This window comes from Hydra viridissima, unplaced genomic scaffold, assembly GCF_058129835.1.
Source record: "Hydra viridissima isolate aposymbiotic clone 2 unplaced genomic scaffold, HvirCarnegie_v1 scaffold_11, whole genome shotgun sequence".
NCBI lineage: Eukaryota > Metazoa > Cnidaria > Hydrozoa > Anthoathecata > Hydridae > Hydra > Hydra viridissima.
The window spans coordinates 7,548,233-7,562,840 of record NW_028324310.1 but is presented as its reverse complement, the minus strand read 5'-3'; the positions used below and the strand labels follow the sequence as shown (position 1 = coordinate 7,562,840).

Sequence of the window (14,608 nt, the reverse complement as noted above, 5' to 3'; positions counted from 1 at the left end):
GCCATAAATTTCTTATTGATAGCCGTGAAGAATGCCTAAATCTAACGGAGCATTTATTTTTTCACTGTTACATTGGTGACAAACGGCTTTACCTAAAAAACGTCCTAGTTAGTACTAAAATATGCTTCATTCAGAGAAAAATGTATTTTAACAGAGATTTCAATTTCGTACCAATTAACGGCCGGGTAGACCAAATAGTAGCCAGCAAATTGAGAAATGGTACCTATTATGAGCCACTTACATAACCTATAACTGACATATCTAAGAATGCTTATATATCAAAAAGTATTATTTTATTAGATAATTATAGCCTAATAATGAACTAGGAACTACTAGATACTAAGAAAAATATTTTTTAGTAAAAAGAGTATAGCAAAATATACTCTGTTTTGCTAAAAAATATTTTTTTCTTGGTTTATAGCAGTACTTTAACGGAGTGTTTATTTGTTATTCGAATCTAGCTAGTGTATCAAATAGGAAATAAAAAAATCAGTTGAGAAATTTTTTAATTGCTATTAATCTCTTGAACTAAATTAGCTTTTTTAGATAATTTTTGTGTCTCTTTCTTCTGTTGTTCTTTTTCTTTTTTCTTTTTTAATATTTTTTTTTCAGTTGCTTTGACTTTATTTTTTTTCTTTTCCTCATCACTCAATTTCGATTGCATAGCTTCTTGTGAAGTTAATACAAAATATTTTTGAACCTTTCTTCGATTTTCTTTTGACTTGATAGTATATATCTTTGGATAAGGCAAAATATCATTGTCACTATCATTAGCAGAACCCTTTGTACAAGACTGAATTGGTGTCAGAATAGGCTGAACAATAGCTTCATTTAGCATCTGATTGTAATGAGAGGGGAATTCATTGGTCAAATAACAAGGCTGGCCTGTGATTTCATTTGGCATAGAATTTGACTGAACAATGGTTTCGTTTAGAATTGGAATAGGAAGATCTGTGTTTTCATTTGACACTGGAATATCTATGCCAAAAACATCCTTTATGCATGAACTCTTTTTTAGTTTGAGTTCTTTATATACTTTATACAAAGGATCTGGAATGTCATAACTATTCTGGATACAGAAGTTGAAAGTTGAAAACTGCTCATGTGTTAAATAAGTATCCCAAACCAAAGAAGTAGTATTATTGTTAAGGTTTACCAAATCAGAGTTATATGTTTTTTTATATTCAGATGTATTTTCAGATTTATTTGTGCTTGATTCTATTTCAAAATCAACTCCCACTTATATCAAATTTTCTGATGTTGCTATTCTAGTGTCAGTTTTGATGGGTTGCAAACTTGATTCAAGCAGATCATTTTCATCAAGCAGTTGTTGTATGGAATAGACAGAATTAGGCAAGTAAACTGTGCTTGAAATAGCAGATGGATTGTATGGATATATGCCACACGATTGAAACCCTGAAATAATGTTATCAGCTGTGAGGGCTTGGTCCCAGGCTTTCTTGAAAAGACCACAAAAATTAGGCTTGTCAACAGTAACTCCAGGATTTTCATTTATCAATTCATAACAGATTTGATTGTAATATGTTTTAAGAGGACCAAATACTGTTCGATCTAGCGGCTGGAGCCAATGCGAACAATGTGCTGGCATTTCCACAATATGAATATTATTTTCAATTGCAACAGACAATAATTCAACTGAGTTATGAGAATCGTGACCATCAACTATGAGAACTTGTGGCCTATCTCTGCCTATGTTAGGCAAGAAAGTATTGGTGAACCAAAGATAAGCAATCTCTTGCTTTGTCAAACCTGTTTCACTAAAACTCTAATTTGAGCCTGAAGGTGCATCTGTAGTATTAAAAGATTGAAGAGACCTAATCGTTTTACCTTTTGCTATTAAATGTGGAGGCACTAAATCACCTGCAGCATTTATAGCAGCAATAATGGTTATGGTTTCACGTTTTCCTGTTGTACGAGATTGAAGGTGTTTTGCACCTCTTTTTGCAATTATTTTTGGAGGTTTAAAGTCCATCTGTAACCCGGAATCATCCATATTCCAAATCAAAGATGGTTTTAAAAGTGCATGAGTCTCCTGCAAAACTTCATGAAGTGAATAGAAATATTTTTCTACTTTTTGAACAGACATGCATTGATGGCGAACTGATGAATTACCTTCAGGCTTTCGCAAAACTAAATTTTTATGTCGCTTATTGAATGAGCGCCACCATTTTTCTGAAGGAGTTGAATGTTTAAACTTTAAATTTTGTTTCATGGCTAAATCAAAAGCATATTTTTTAAATTGTCTTTTTCCAAATCCAAATCCAAGTGTAGCCCTTGTTGCTGCATATTCAACTAACTTGTTCTCTAAATTGCTAGATAATATTGGACAAGGTCCAGGTCTAACAACAAGAACTGAATCTTCTCTAAAATATTTACCAAGAGTTGACCGGGGAACATTGAATTGTAATGCAGCTTCTTGTTGTGACATTGAACTATTTTCAACAGCTGCAATTGCATTTTTCATATCAACACTAGACCACTGAAATCCCTTAATCTTTGTCACTTTCTAGGTAAACTTTGAGTTAAAACTAGAGGCAGTTTTATTTTTTATTTTCTTGTTCCATTTTGTGCTTTCCATGATTAAAACAACTTAAAGAAATAATATACAAGCTTTAAAATATAGTATAAGACTTAAAAATGATATTATATATATATATATATATATATATATATATATATATATATATATATATATATATATATATATATATATATATATATATATATATATATATATATATATATATATATATATATATATATTTATATTTATATTTTTTATATAAAAAGCTAAAATCGATCCTGTATCATTAAATTAATCAATAATATTATTTATAATACTTAAACTTAATTTTAAGTGTTTATGTAAGTTTAAGGTCAGTAATTAGGTATTACTGGCCTCAAACTTACATAAATAAGTTTGTTTTTTTAATTGCTTATTTTAACTTGATATATATAACGTTACATTACTCTTAAGAGTTTGGTCTTGTTAAAGCTATTTATTTGTTGAAACATGAAGGAAATATTTATAATATAATGATATCCGACTAAAATGATTAAGAATATTTAGTTTTGTTTAGTTTTCATTTGGTATTAATGACGGTTGTATTAAAAAATCTTCAAAAAAATTTTAAAACTTTATAATTCGACTATTTAATTAAAAATATGGGTAAAAAATCTACTTTAACGGTTGCAAAACTTTCTGAAATAATTACATTGCATAAAGAAAGTTATTCAGTTCGTAAAATTTGCAAAAATTTACAAGTTGCCAGAAGTACTGTACAAGATACCATCAAACGATGGAAAGAAACAGGCATTTTTGAAGACAAAAAAAGATCTGATAGACCACGAAAGACAACAAAAGCTGAAGATAATAGTATAATATTGATGAGTAAAAGAAATCGAAGACTTACGGCCCCGGAAATAACTTCAGGCTTTAATAGGAGTCATTCAAAATCTATAATATTAACCACTACGAAACGACGTCTTAGACAAGCAGGACTTTCTGGTCATATAGTGGTCAGGAAACCGTTGCTACGGATTGGAAATAAAAAGAAAAGGTTACAATGGGCTATAGACCACCAAAATTGGACAGAAGAAGACTGGGGAAAAGTACTATGGACCGACGAGTCCAAATTTGAACTGTTGGGGCAAAGACGTAGAATTTGCATCAGCAGAACAACAAAAGAAAAAATGATCCCAGAGTGTTTAGTGCCGAAAATCAAGCATGGTGGTGGGCCAGTTATGCTATGGGGATGTTTTTCTTCAGCTGGTGTAGGTGACCTAGTTAAAATTGAGGGTTTTATGAAAAAAGAACAATATAAAATAATTCTAGAAAACAATGCTATACCTTCTGGCTTAAGAACTATTGGTCGTGGTTTTGTTTTTATGCAGGACATTGACCCTAAACACACCTCAAAATTATATAAGAACTATATAAAGAAAAAAGAGGATAATGGTGTTCTCAAAAACATGACCTGGCCAGCCCAATCACCAGATTTGAACCCAATAGAGTTACTGTGGGAAGAATAGGACAGAAAGGTCAGACAAAAATGCCCAACATCCAAAGAGCACCTGTGGCAAATGTTAGAAGAATCCTGGTTATCATTAGACCCGAAATAATAAATAAATTAATAAATAGGATGCCACGGATCGCAAAAAAAGTGATAAAAACTCGTGGGTTATTTTTTGACGAAAAGACAGTTTAATAATAATAGTGTTGTTAGTATCTCTTTTATTTCATTTTTTTGTCTTTTTTTTTCTTAAATAGTAACTATATGTATCTTTTAAAAAATAAATATGGTATTTGAATTTTATTGAAATAATTATGGGAGTTTGAGTTAAAAAATTAAACAAAATCCAAGTGTCCGGAAACATTTGGCCTGCAGTGTATATATATATATATATATATATAGGTACGTGGACTAATTTTTTAAAACTAAGCATATACTAAAATGTTATATATCATTAGAAAGCCCTTCAATACAGTATTTTAAAGGTGAAAAAATTATTAAAAACGAACAATTTAAAAAAAAGTTATGACGTTTTTAGTAGCAAAATTTCGATATATGGATTTATTGAAGAAATTGGTTCCAAAAAAATTTTTTTTTTGCACTGAAATTGTTATAACTTTGTCAAATCTTATCCAAATGCCTAAACCTTGGTATCAAAAGATAGATGTAAAAGTAGGCTACAAGTTCACATAACTCTATAGATAGAAGGGGTGTATAGAGGGCCAGAGGGGCGAACCGGAACACCATCGTAACCTTAAAAAATACAAGTTTTTCACACGAAAGAGTATTTTTCTGATAAAATATGTTATCTTTATACAAAAAAAGTTAATCTAATTTGCTTCCATTCCATTTCCAAATATCAGTGGTCTTTTTTAGATTAAAGGGTGGACGACTTTGTTATGTTTTAACACCCTCGTAGTGAAATGTTACATTCTTAAACATAATTAAACCTAAAAAGCACTTATTATATTTTGTGTTAAAAAGTTTAAATTATATTTTCTTACTTTACATCATATACAAGTGGTGTATAAATTGACATTAGGGGCGGGGCATGTGCAAAGCTTAACGCCCCGCCCCGCCCTCCCCCCCCCCCCGCCAAGCCTTATCCAACCTAAAAAAAAATTTTTAAATATATATGAATAAAGGTTTTAAATAGAGTTTATGGAAAAAGAGAAATAAGTATTCAAGATTATTTTACTATGTTAGTTAGGGAAGGGGCATGTGCCATGCCCAACGTTCCCCCTTCAATTCTTATTTAAGCTTGAAAATGTTTTTAAATTGTGTTTATTTAAAAAGAGAGGCATTACCTTACAAATCTTACCACATTACAAGATGCAAGTTGGAGTATCCACCCTAAAAATAATCCAAAGATAGAATAAATTTTAAAAATTTTTAAAATACAAAATATAATAAATTTATGTCTTGGCTTTTAGTAAATGATATTATTTAAAATTCCAATAATGAAACTAAATAAATCATTTTTAACAATAGACAACACGTGAAGGTAAGCCAGAGCCGTCTATCAAAAATATTTTGCAAGCTACACAACTTGCTGAACCATATTTGCAAGCTAAAAAACTTTCAGTACTCTTTTTGCAAGCTACACAACTTGTTGTACTATACTTGCAAGCTACAAAACTTGCGGTCCTCTGTCGGTAATCTTTAAATATACAAAAAACAAAAATATTTTATATAATATATTTTATATATATTCAAGTATATTTTATGTATATTCAAATATACATATATATATATATATATATATATATATATATATATATATATATATATATATATATATATATATATATATATATATATATATAATTTTATTACTTAGTTTTATTAACTTTCTGTTATTGCTGATATGTTTTAACTTTTAATGAATATCTTGTTTTAAAGTTTTTATGTTTTTCATTATTAACTTTTATTGATTATTATTATTATGTTATGACTATTATTTATTATTTTACTTATCTGTATACTTGAAATTATCAATATTAAAAATAAAATAACATATCAATAATATTTATATTCCATTTAGGAAAATATTAATTCACCTGTTATAACATCAGCAGCAAGCTGTATTTTTTTCATCTTATATTCAGCAGCTTCCATATCTGTCTCATCTTTTTTCCAGTAAGAAATAGTGTAAATTCTGTCTTGTAATCCCTTGTTCACCTTTTCAACGTCCACCCTTTAATCTAAAAAAGACCACTGATATTTGGAAATGGAATGGAAGCAAATTAGATTAACTTTTTGTGTATAAAGATAACATATTTTATCAGAAAAACACTCTTTCGTGTGAAAAACTTGTATTTTTTAAGGTTACGATGGTGTTCCGGTTCGCCCCTCTGGCCCTCTATACACCCCTTCTATCTATAGAGTTATGTGAACTTGTAGCCTACTTTTACATCTATCTTTTGATACCAAGGTTTAGGCATTTGGATTAGATTTGACAAAGTTATAACAACTTTTTAACTTAAAAAGTTAAAAAAGTGGGAGCCAAAATTTTAGCATAAAAATCGGTTCCGTAAATCGCTATTTCCGCGTACCTAATATATATATATATATATATATATATATATATATATATATGTATGTATATATATGTATAGATAAGTTACTATTTTATATATTTACTAGCTATATACTAATTTAATGTTAATCAGTACTTGTGTGTGTTTATACAGTATAAATTACACTAAGTTCCTAATATTAGCCACGTTAGTACCATATAAGAGCCACGGCTCTTATTTGGTCAAACGGGTGGCTATTAATGAGACTATTTGAGATTTTTGAGTTTGGGCTACATTTATGCTTCTTCCTTTCGTGTGTTGACAAATAAAACAGTTTACATAAACATAATAAACTAACAAAACAGATCAAAATATATCATAAAGCCGTACACGAAGGAATACTTCGTTAAATGCGTATCAAAGTTGCTTGAAAAAAACAAAAAATGACTACCGCCGGATTAAAATATTTACTTCTACCTTGACAAAAATAAGATTTCTAAAAAATCAAGACTAACAGAAAAATTTACAAAAGCTCAAATAAAACATAGATATATCAAAGAAGCACGAAATAATATTTATCAACTAGGTAAATGTCCCGCAAAATAAATAAATGTAACAAAAGCTGACCCAAATTTGGCTCCTTAATAAGACCCGGCCATTATTAGGTCACTTTGCCCTCGCTCTTAACAGTTGTAGGTAGTAAGGGAGACTGGGACTAGTAGTTATATTTTTTTCGTTATTTCATTTTTCATTAACCATTGATGGTGGTTTAGTCTTGTGCACAGCCTTCGGTTTCTTTTTTTTATAAGTCTTTTTTACCTACTCTATGCATTATTTTCTGGCTAATTAGTAAATATTTTTGTCATTAACTTTCTTATTTGACTAGTCTTATTCTTTTTTAAATATCTTTTTCAATTTTTGAAACACACACACACAACACACACACATATTTAAAATACGTAGCACTAGTTAAAAATATGCTCTATTCAACAAAAAGCGAAAACAGTTTTAAACGTGGCCGTGAGCAATTTTACAAACACCGTTTAAAATTTGACAACTTGACCAATCTAGGTTAAGAGAAATGCCCTCGTGGTAGGGCATTCATTTAACATATGTTTAGTTAAAAATGATAAGCCATAACAAATAAGAACACTTATATATTTAAAAACACGGTATTAATATTTAATCAAAAGTGAAATTCTTAAATAATCTTCATTATTATGTAAACATGAAAAGATCAGTACGACCTTGTTATTTACATTAGTAATTTGTTGAAAGTTTATCATATTTCATTATTGCATGATTAGAAAATCATGCATGAAACTTAACGGAAAATATGAAAAGTTTTGGAGCACAAAAAAGTTTATACTATAAGATTTTTTCTAACTCTACTGCACAAACATGAAAAATGAAAGAGAAGAAAAAGAATAAATTTTGGTCAGTAGAAAATTAGGTGTTAGTTGTAATTGATATTATAAGAATTGATAATTCTATTATTTTATTACAATTAGTAACACAATATGAAATCTAATATTTATATATACAACACACATAAAAACTATAAAAAATATATTTACTATATAGCTATCCAATATGTCGAGAAGAATGGAGTAAACCGACCAAATCGCTTCTTGTTGTTTTTTTTTTTGGAGTAAAATATTTGCACATTCCTTTTGATAAAACCAGCGGGTTAAACCTACCGCTTTTTTTTAAGCGTGAAATATTCAAAGGTCGTAAACTTTTTTAATAAAAAGTTTTTTTTTTTAGTGTAAAATTTAATTAATAAAATATAAAACTTATTTTCCAATCAATAAACTAAAGCTTTTATGAAATTTTAAATTGGAGACGTACAAATGAAGAAAACCTTTTTTCCATAACACTGACTTTAATTTCCGTAATATTTAGATTATCGTTTCTTTTGATAAAGATTTCCCGAGGTCAATCGACGGTTGTTTGACATACATCATTTAAGATCTGAATCGCATTTTATTTGCATCTAACCATGGTCAAAGTAAAAATGTACGAGATTTCATATTGTTATCATAGTTGTCGATGCTTTAAATTATTTCTTTTTAATACTTTTTTTTTTTTCTGTTGTTGTCTAAAAACCTTCTTTAGATTTCTACCAGTGATAGTTGTCTTGGTGGTGATTGTTTTTGCAATTATTCTCGGTCTTGAGCTCGGGGTTAAAAAAAAGAAGAAGCAGACAAGCTATTATAAAAGTGGTGCCGTTGCCGCAGACGCACAAAAATGTTCAGAGGTTTTTATTACGCTTGCAATTTATCTAAGACATTTGATAAAATAACAACTTTGCTTCAGATATATTTATACCAAACAAAACGAATTTAAAATGTTTCCTATTGATACCCACTTGATCACTCTTTGACAATCTTTTAAACGAACTCTTTTATTTATTTATTTTTTTACGGAGTAAAGAGCAAATAAAAAGTATGTTTGATGCAAGGAGAAAATTTTATTTCTAAGAAAATCTTTTTATTTACGAAAAGAATTATAGTTCTTTTTAGCATTACTTATTCTTATTATTTTAAAAACTACTTTAAAGTTTACGTCATTTTTTATAATGATTAATCTCGGAAGGAGAAAAAATTAAAAAAATCACATCAAAACACCCTAATTGAATCTTACAGATTGGTCGTGATGTTCTTATTGAAGGAGGTCACGCAGTTGATGCTGCAATAGCCAGTTTGCTCTGTACAGGAGTAATTAATTTGCATTCTACTGGTATAAGCGGTGGTGGTTTTATGACCTTTTACAATCGACGAAAGAATAAAGGTTATGTGTTCAACTACAGAGAGTCAGCACCTGCGTCTCTCCGTGCGGATGCTTTTGACAAAAACGACACTTTAAAAAGCGTAGTTATGTTAATTATGTTGCTAATGTTAACTATTGATCTTTAATTTCCACTTTTTATCGTTATTTCTTTAAAGTTGATTATAAGATGATTTTTATAATAGGCGGTTTAGCAGTTGGTGTGCCTGGTGAACTTCGTGGTTTAAAAAAAGTGCACGAGGAGTTTGGAAAGTTAAAATGGGCAAGACTTGTCACACCTTCAATTGAATTAGCTGAAAAAGGATTTCCTATGGGCAACCATATGTACAAAAACATGATGGATTCAAAGACAAAAAAATATCTAGAACAAGACCAAGGATATAGGTCACATAATTTTTTTTATCACAACTATTTAAGAATTATGAGAAGCTTCGTTCAAAACTTTCTATTAAACAAAATTGTTTATAAAACATAAAACTTAGTTACAAAAGTTTCACTTTGTAATTATAACCAATTTCGGGAGATTATGATTTTGGTTATTTAGGGAGATTCTCATGAATAAAGATGGGTCGTGGAAAAAAGAAGGTGAAATTATTGTTCTTAAAAAGTTAGCTGAGACGCTTCGTAAAGTTCGTGACAATTCTGATGCCCTTCATAGCGGCGAGCTAGCGCAAGGATTTATTGATGACGTTGTCGCTCATAATGGAAACATGACACTTAGTGATCTTAAAACGTATAAAGTTAAAGAAGAGCTACCCATTCAAATGAAATTGGGAGAGTATACGTTGCTTACATCTCCTTTACCTGGAGGAGGAGTAATTTTGATGTCTATATTAAAGATTCTACAAGGTGCTTTTATGGAATACATTACTAATAACATTAAAAAAAAGCTCTCTTAAATAAGTAAGCGATTTTTTTAATGATGCTCATTGAACAACAAGGATTGTGATATATTTTTATTTCTGTTAAAACATTTATTATGTTTTATGTGTTTGGTCGGCCGGAAGATAACAAGTGAAGATAACTTTTTAAGATACCTTTGAAGGCTGAGCAAAACAATTGAATCATGAGCTCTCAGAAGTCTAAAAAAAATATTATTTCAAAACAGTTTTATTTTAAAATGATATTCTTTCAGAATGATATTATTTTAAAATGATTTTATTTTAAAATGATATTCTTTCAGAATGATATTATTTTAAAATGATTTTATTTTAAAATGATTTTATTTTAAAATGATTTTATTTTAAAATGATTTTATTTTAAAAAGTTTTTTCTTCTTTCATAGTTTTTTGATTTTCAAAAGTTATTTTCTTCATTATGTAAATATCTTTTTGAATTCTCATTAAATACTTTTTGCGATTCAACTAAATTCCGAAATTTAATAATTAATTTTTGTCTCTACAAAGAGACATTTTTTTCATCTCTTCTTATTTAAAGTATGTCATCATTTTTATAAAATTTGCTTAGAACAATTTTTGCAATCTTTTTTGGAAATGCAAGAGTTTAACTTTAAGTGTTTAGTTCTGCGAAGTTTAATTTTAAATTTATTGGGTTTAAATTTTCAGGGTTTAATTGGACAAAGGAAGACTTTACAACATTTGATAAAAAACTTTTGAATTACCATCGTATGGTTGAAGCATTCAAGTTCAGCTACGCTTTACGACCGCATTTAGGCGATCCAGATAAAATCCCACCCGAAAATCAAACCGATTTCAAAAAGGTGAAATTTATAGAATTAAGAAATTTTTCTAATTTCTGTTGATTTATTTAGAACACGGTTGTAAATTTCAACCAATTTTCATAGATATACAAACTAAAGTTCTTTGCCAATCAGAGAATGGTTTCCATTCACTAAATTCGAATTGTTCATTTAGTTAGTTGATGATATTTTGGATGATAAAAAAGCAGAACAAAAGCGATTGAAAATAAATGATTCTATTACTCAAAAGAATAGTTTTTACGATCCTTTTTTTACCAAAAGTGAAGATTCAGGAACAACTCATGTCTCAGTTATTGATAAAGAAGGGAATGCAGTTGCTGCTACTGATACCATCAACTATGCGTAAGGAAGAAATTACTTTAACTTTTGTTTAACGTTGTAAGTCGTTCAAACTTCTGGTTTTAAACATTTTTCTTTCATTTTTACTAATCATCACGGTTTCTAAAAAAAACACGCGCATAAGACTTTTTTTAGTTCTTTTTTTCTCAATAATTTTTTTATCAGATGTAATAACAACTTTATCAACCATTTTTAATTTGTTTTAGTCAAAAAAAAAAACTTAAAAATATTGATATAAACAACTTTAGTAACATTAAAACAAAAAACCAAGCTCCCCCACAAACAATACGGTCTATTGAATTAATGTAAAAAGACTAAGTTTTCAAATTCATTTGTTTCTCTTGCATGTGCTTTTTACATTAATCAAGAATCTTGCAGTTCACACAATCAACTCATAAAAACCTTTTTAACTCCATCTTGCAGAATGGTATTTCTCTTTATATCTATGTATTTTTTTTCTTTTTGATGTCTTCAGCTGCAGTTATTGCTGTCATAAATCCATAAAACTGAGTATCACATGTCTTTTAATAATTTCTTTTTTTGGTTGTCATAAAACCTGGTATTTCTTCCAGTTAGATATGTTTTTTTTTTAGTTGTCATAAAACTATTTCTTCCAGTTTTTTTTTTTTTTTTTCATGAAAATCATTTATCAGATTCTTATTGGATTTTCATTTTCAGTAAAAAGCTGAACCGCGAGCTAGTGAAGAGATTAATGAAGAAAGCATGGTTTTTTTTGTTCAATACAACTTTCTGCTCTAATGAATTTCTGTTTTTACATTATTTAAACACTAAACGGATTTTCAGTGGTACTATAAGTATGTATTTTAAGTATATATATGAGCCAGAACTAACATAAAAGCCTCTTTGTTTAAAGTACAATTATCTTAAGACAAAACCTTTTAAGAACCTCTGGTGGATCTTTTAGAGCTGGTATTACCAAAGCATTTGAATACCACCTGACATATAAATATCACCTAACGTAAAAAAAGTGTTGTAGGCAAATTCCTTTAAAATGTGTTTGATTTTATTGTAGCATCTCTCAGATTTAACTTTTAATTCTAGGTTTTACAATATGTTGTAGCTATGTATGTATGTATGTATGTATGTATGTATGTATGTATGTATGTATGTATGTATGTATGTATGTATGTATGTATGTATGTATGTATGTATGTATGTATGTATGTATGTATGTATGTATGTATGTATGTATGTATGTATGTATGTATGTATGTATGTATGTATGTATGTATGTATGTATGTATGTATGTATGTATGTATGTATGTATGTATGTATGTATGTATGTATGTATGTATGTATGTATGTATGTATGTATGTATGTATGTATGTATGTATGTATGTATGTATGTATGTATGTATGTATGTATGTATGTATGTATGTATGTATGTATGTATGTATGTATGTATGTATGTATGTATGTATGTATGTATGTATGTATGTATGTATGTATGTATGTATGTATGTATGTATGTATGTATGTATGTATGTATGTATGTATGTATGTATGTATGTATGTATGTATGTATGTATGTATGTATGTATGTATGTATGTATGTATGTATGTATGTATGTATGTATGTATGTATGTATGTATGTATGTATCTATGTATCTATGTATCTATGTATCTATGTATCTATGTATGCATCTATGTATGTATCTATGTATGTATGTATGCTTTATAGGTTATTAGAAAAACACCAGAAGATTTTTGTAATTTTGTATTTACAGCTTTGGAGCCAAATTTTGTTCCTTAATGTCAGGAATTTGTTTCAACAATGAGCTTGCTGATTTCTTTACTAAAGCTACATTTGGTGAGAGTTATCCAACTCCAGTTGTAAACTATCCAGGACCTGGCAAACGCCCTCTATCGTCAACTTGTCCTACAATTATCCTTAACAAGCGAGGAGATGTAGTGATGGTTGTTGGGGGATCTGGAGGAACACGAATAACACTTTCAACTGCATGGGTTAGTCAATTTTTGTAGCAAACTGTTTAAATTTAATAAAATAATAAATGTGACAAAACTCATTTATTAGGTCATCATGAAAGTTCTATGGCTTAATTACAGTTTGGCGGACGCAGTAAATGATGTCCGGGTGCAACACACGTTTTCGCCGGGCTACATTCAATCAGAGATACCTGTAGAATACGCTTTACCAGCAAATCTGAGGAAAGCTCTAGAAAAGAAAGGTCACGAGATTAAAAATTCAAGTGCGCATGCTGTCATTCAAGCAATTTATGTTATAGACGGTAAAATTTATGCCATGTCAGATCCAAGAAAGCAGGGGAAAGCTGCAGGGTACTAGAATTCAATTATTAACAACTTTTTGTTTACATCATTTTCTCAGAGCAAATAAAATTTTCTATTTACAAACTGACTGTGTCATGTCTTGACATGATAATAAGAAATTTTGAGAAAAGACAAAATTGTTTTAAAAAAACAGGAAATATTTGTATAATCTTTTTCACAAAAAACTTTACAAAAAATTTGGAAAAATCCAAGACAATGTGTCCATTTTTCATATACACACCACAAGATAAATATATACATCATAACAACTTTCCTAATTTTTAAATTCTTTACTTGTTGTTGCTTCTGAAAAATAATATAATTCTGCGCATTTTTAGCATTAATAAAAGTTAAAAGCATTCTATTTTAAGCTAATTGTTTATAGATAAAGCAAAAACACGCATTTTAAAGTTGGCTATATATATACATGTCCGAGACTCAGAGTATTCAAATAATAAGAGAAATATTGAGAAAACTGTGGGTAAAAAAAGTGTAACCTGATTTGAAGTGAAAAGTCTATACCTATTAAAACTAAGTTTCTGTTATGGAAAGTTTTTGAAGCAAAAATCTTTGATGTTAATGAGTTGTGAAGTAAAAATAATATCCGGCACATATTGAGTTTTCTCAATATGTGCCGGATATTATTTTTACTTCGCAACTCATCGGTATTAGCGTCTAGCTGCCAATTATTTTAGCAATCAAAAAATTAATTTTTGACATAGAAAATTAATGTTTCATTTGAATTGGCATATAAAACAAATAACATCAACATAAATTTAGCATATTACAAATAGTCATAATTGATTATTCAAAGTGTAAAAATAAAGTGTAAAGATGAAGAAGAAGACTTTTGAATCGAAAACTTGATGGACAGCTTCGACAAGAAAAAATG

The 14,608-nt window shown here is 28.9% G+C and overlaps 1 protein-coding gene and 1 pseudogene across 2 annotated transcripts; one reads left to right on the top strand and one right to left on the bottom strand.

Moving 5' to 3' along the window:
- Positions 1-387: 387 nt before the first annotated feature.
- On the bottom strand, positions 388-2,464 carry LOC149881976 (uncharacterized; annotated as a pseudogene).
- Positions 2,465-7,767: 5,303 nt separating this feature from the next.
- On the top strand, positions 7,768-13,928 carry LOC145191331 (glutathione hydrolase 1 proenzyme-like). 2 transcript variants are annotated; one of them, XM_090066200.1, is made up of 11 exons: positions 7,874-7,990; positions 8,138-8,283; positions 8,459-8,572; positions 8,672-8,813; positions 9,202-9,430; positions 9,529-9,727; positions 9,888-10,192; positions 10,909-11,063; positions 11,218-11,405; positions 13,155-13,392; positions 13,463-13,928. In XM_090066200.1, exons 3-11 carry the CDS (start codon positions 8,556-8,558, stop codon positions 13,730-13,732), a joined length of 1,743 nt encoding a protein of 580 aa, XP_089922326.1. In that variant the 5' UTR covers positions 7,874-7,990; positions 8,138-8,283; positions 8,459-8,555; the 3' UTR covers positions 13,733-13,928. The 2 variants fall into 2 exon arrangements, with proteins under 2 accessions (XP_089922325.1, XP_089922326.1); XM_090066199.1 differs by lacking the exon at positions 8,138-8,283 and having other exon boundaries at positions 7,768-7,990.
- Positions 13,929-14,608: the final 680 nt, after the last annotated feature.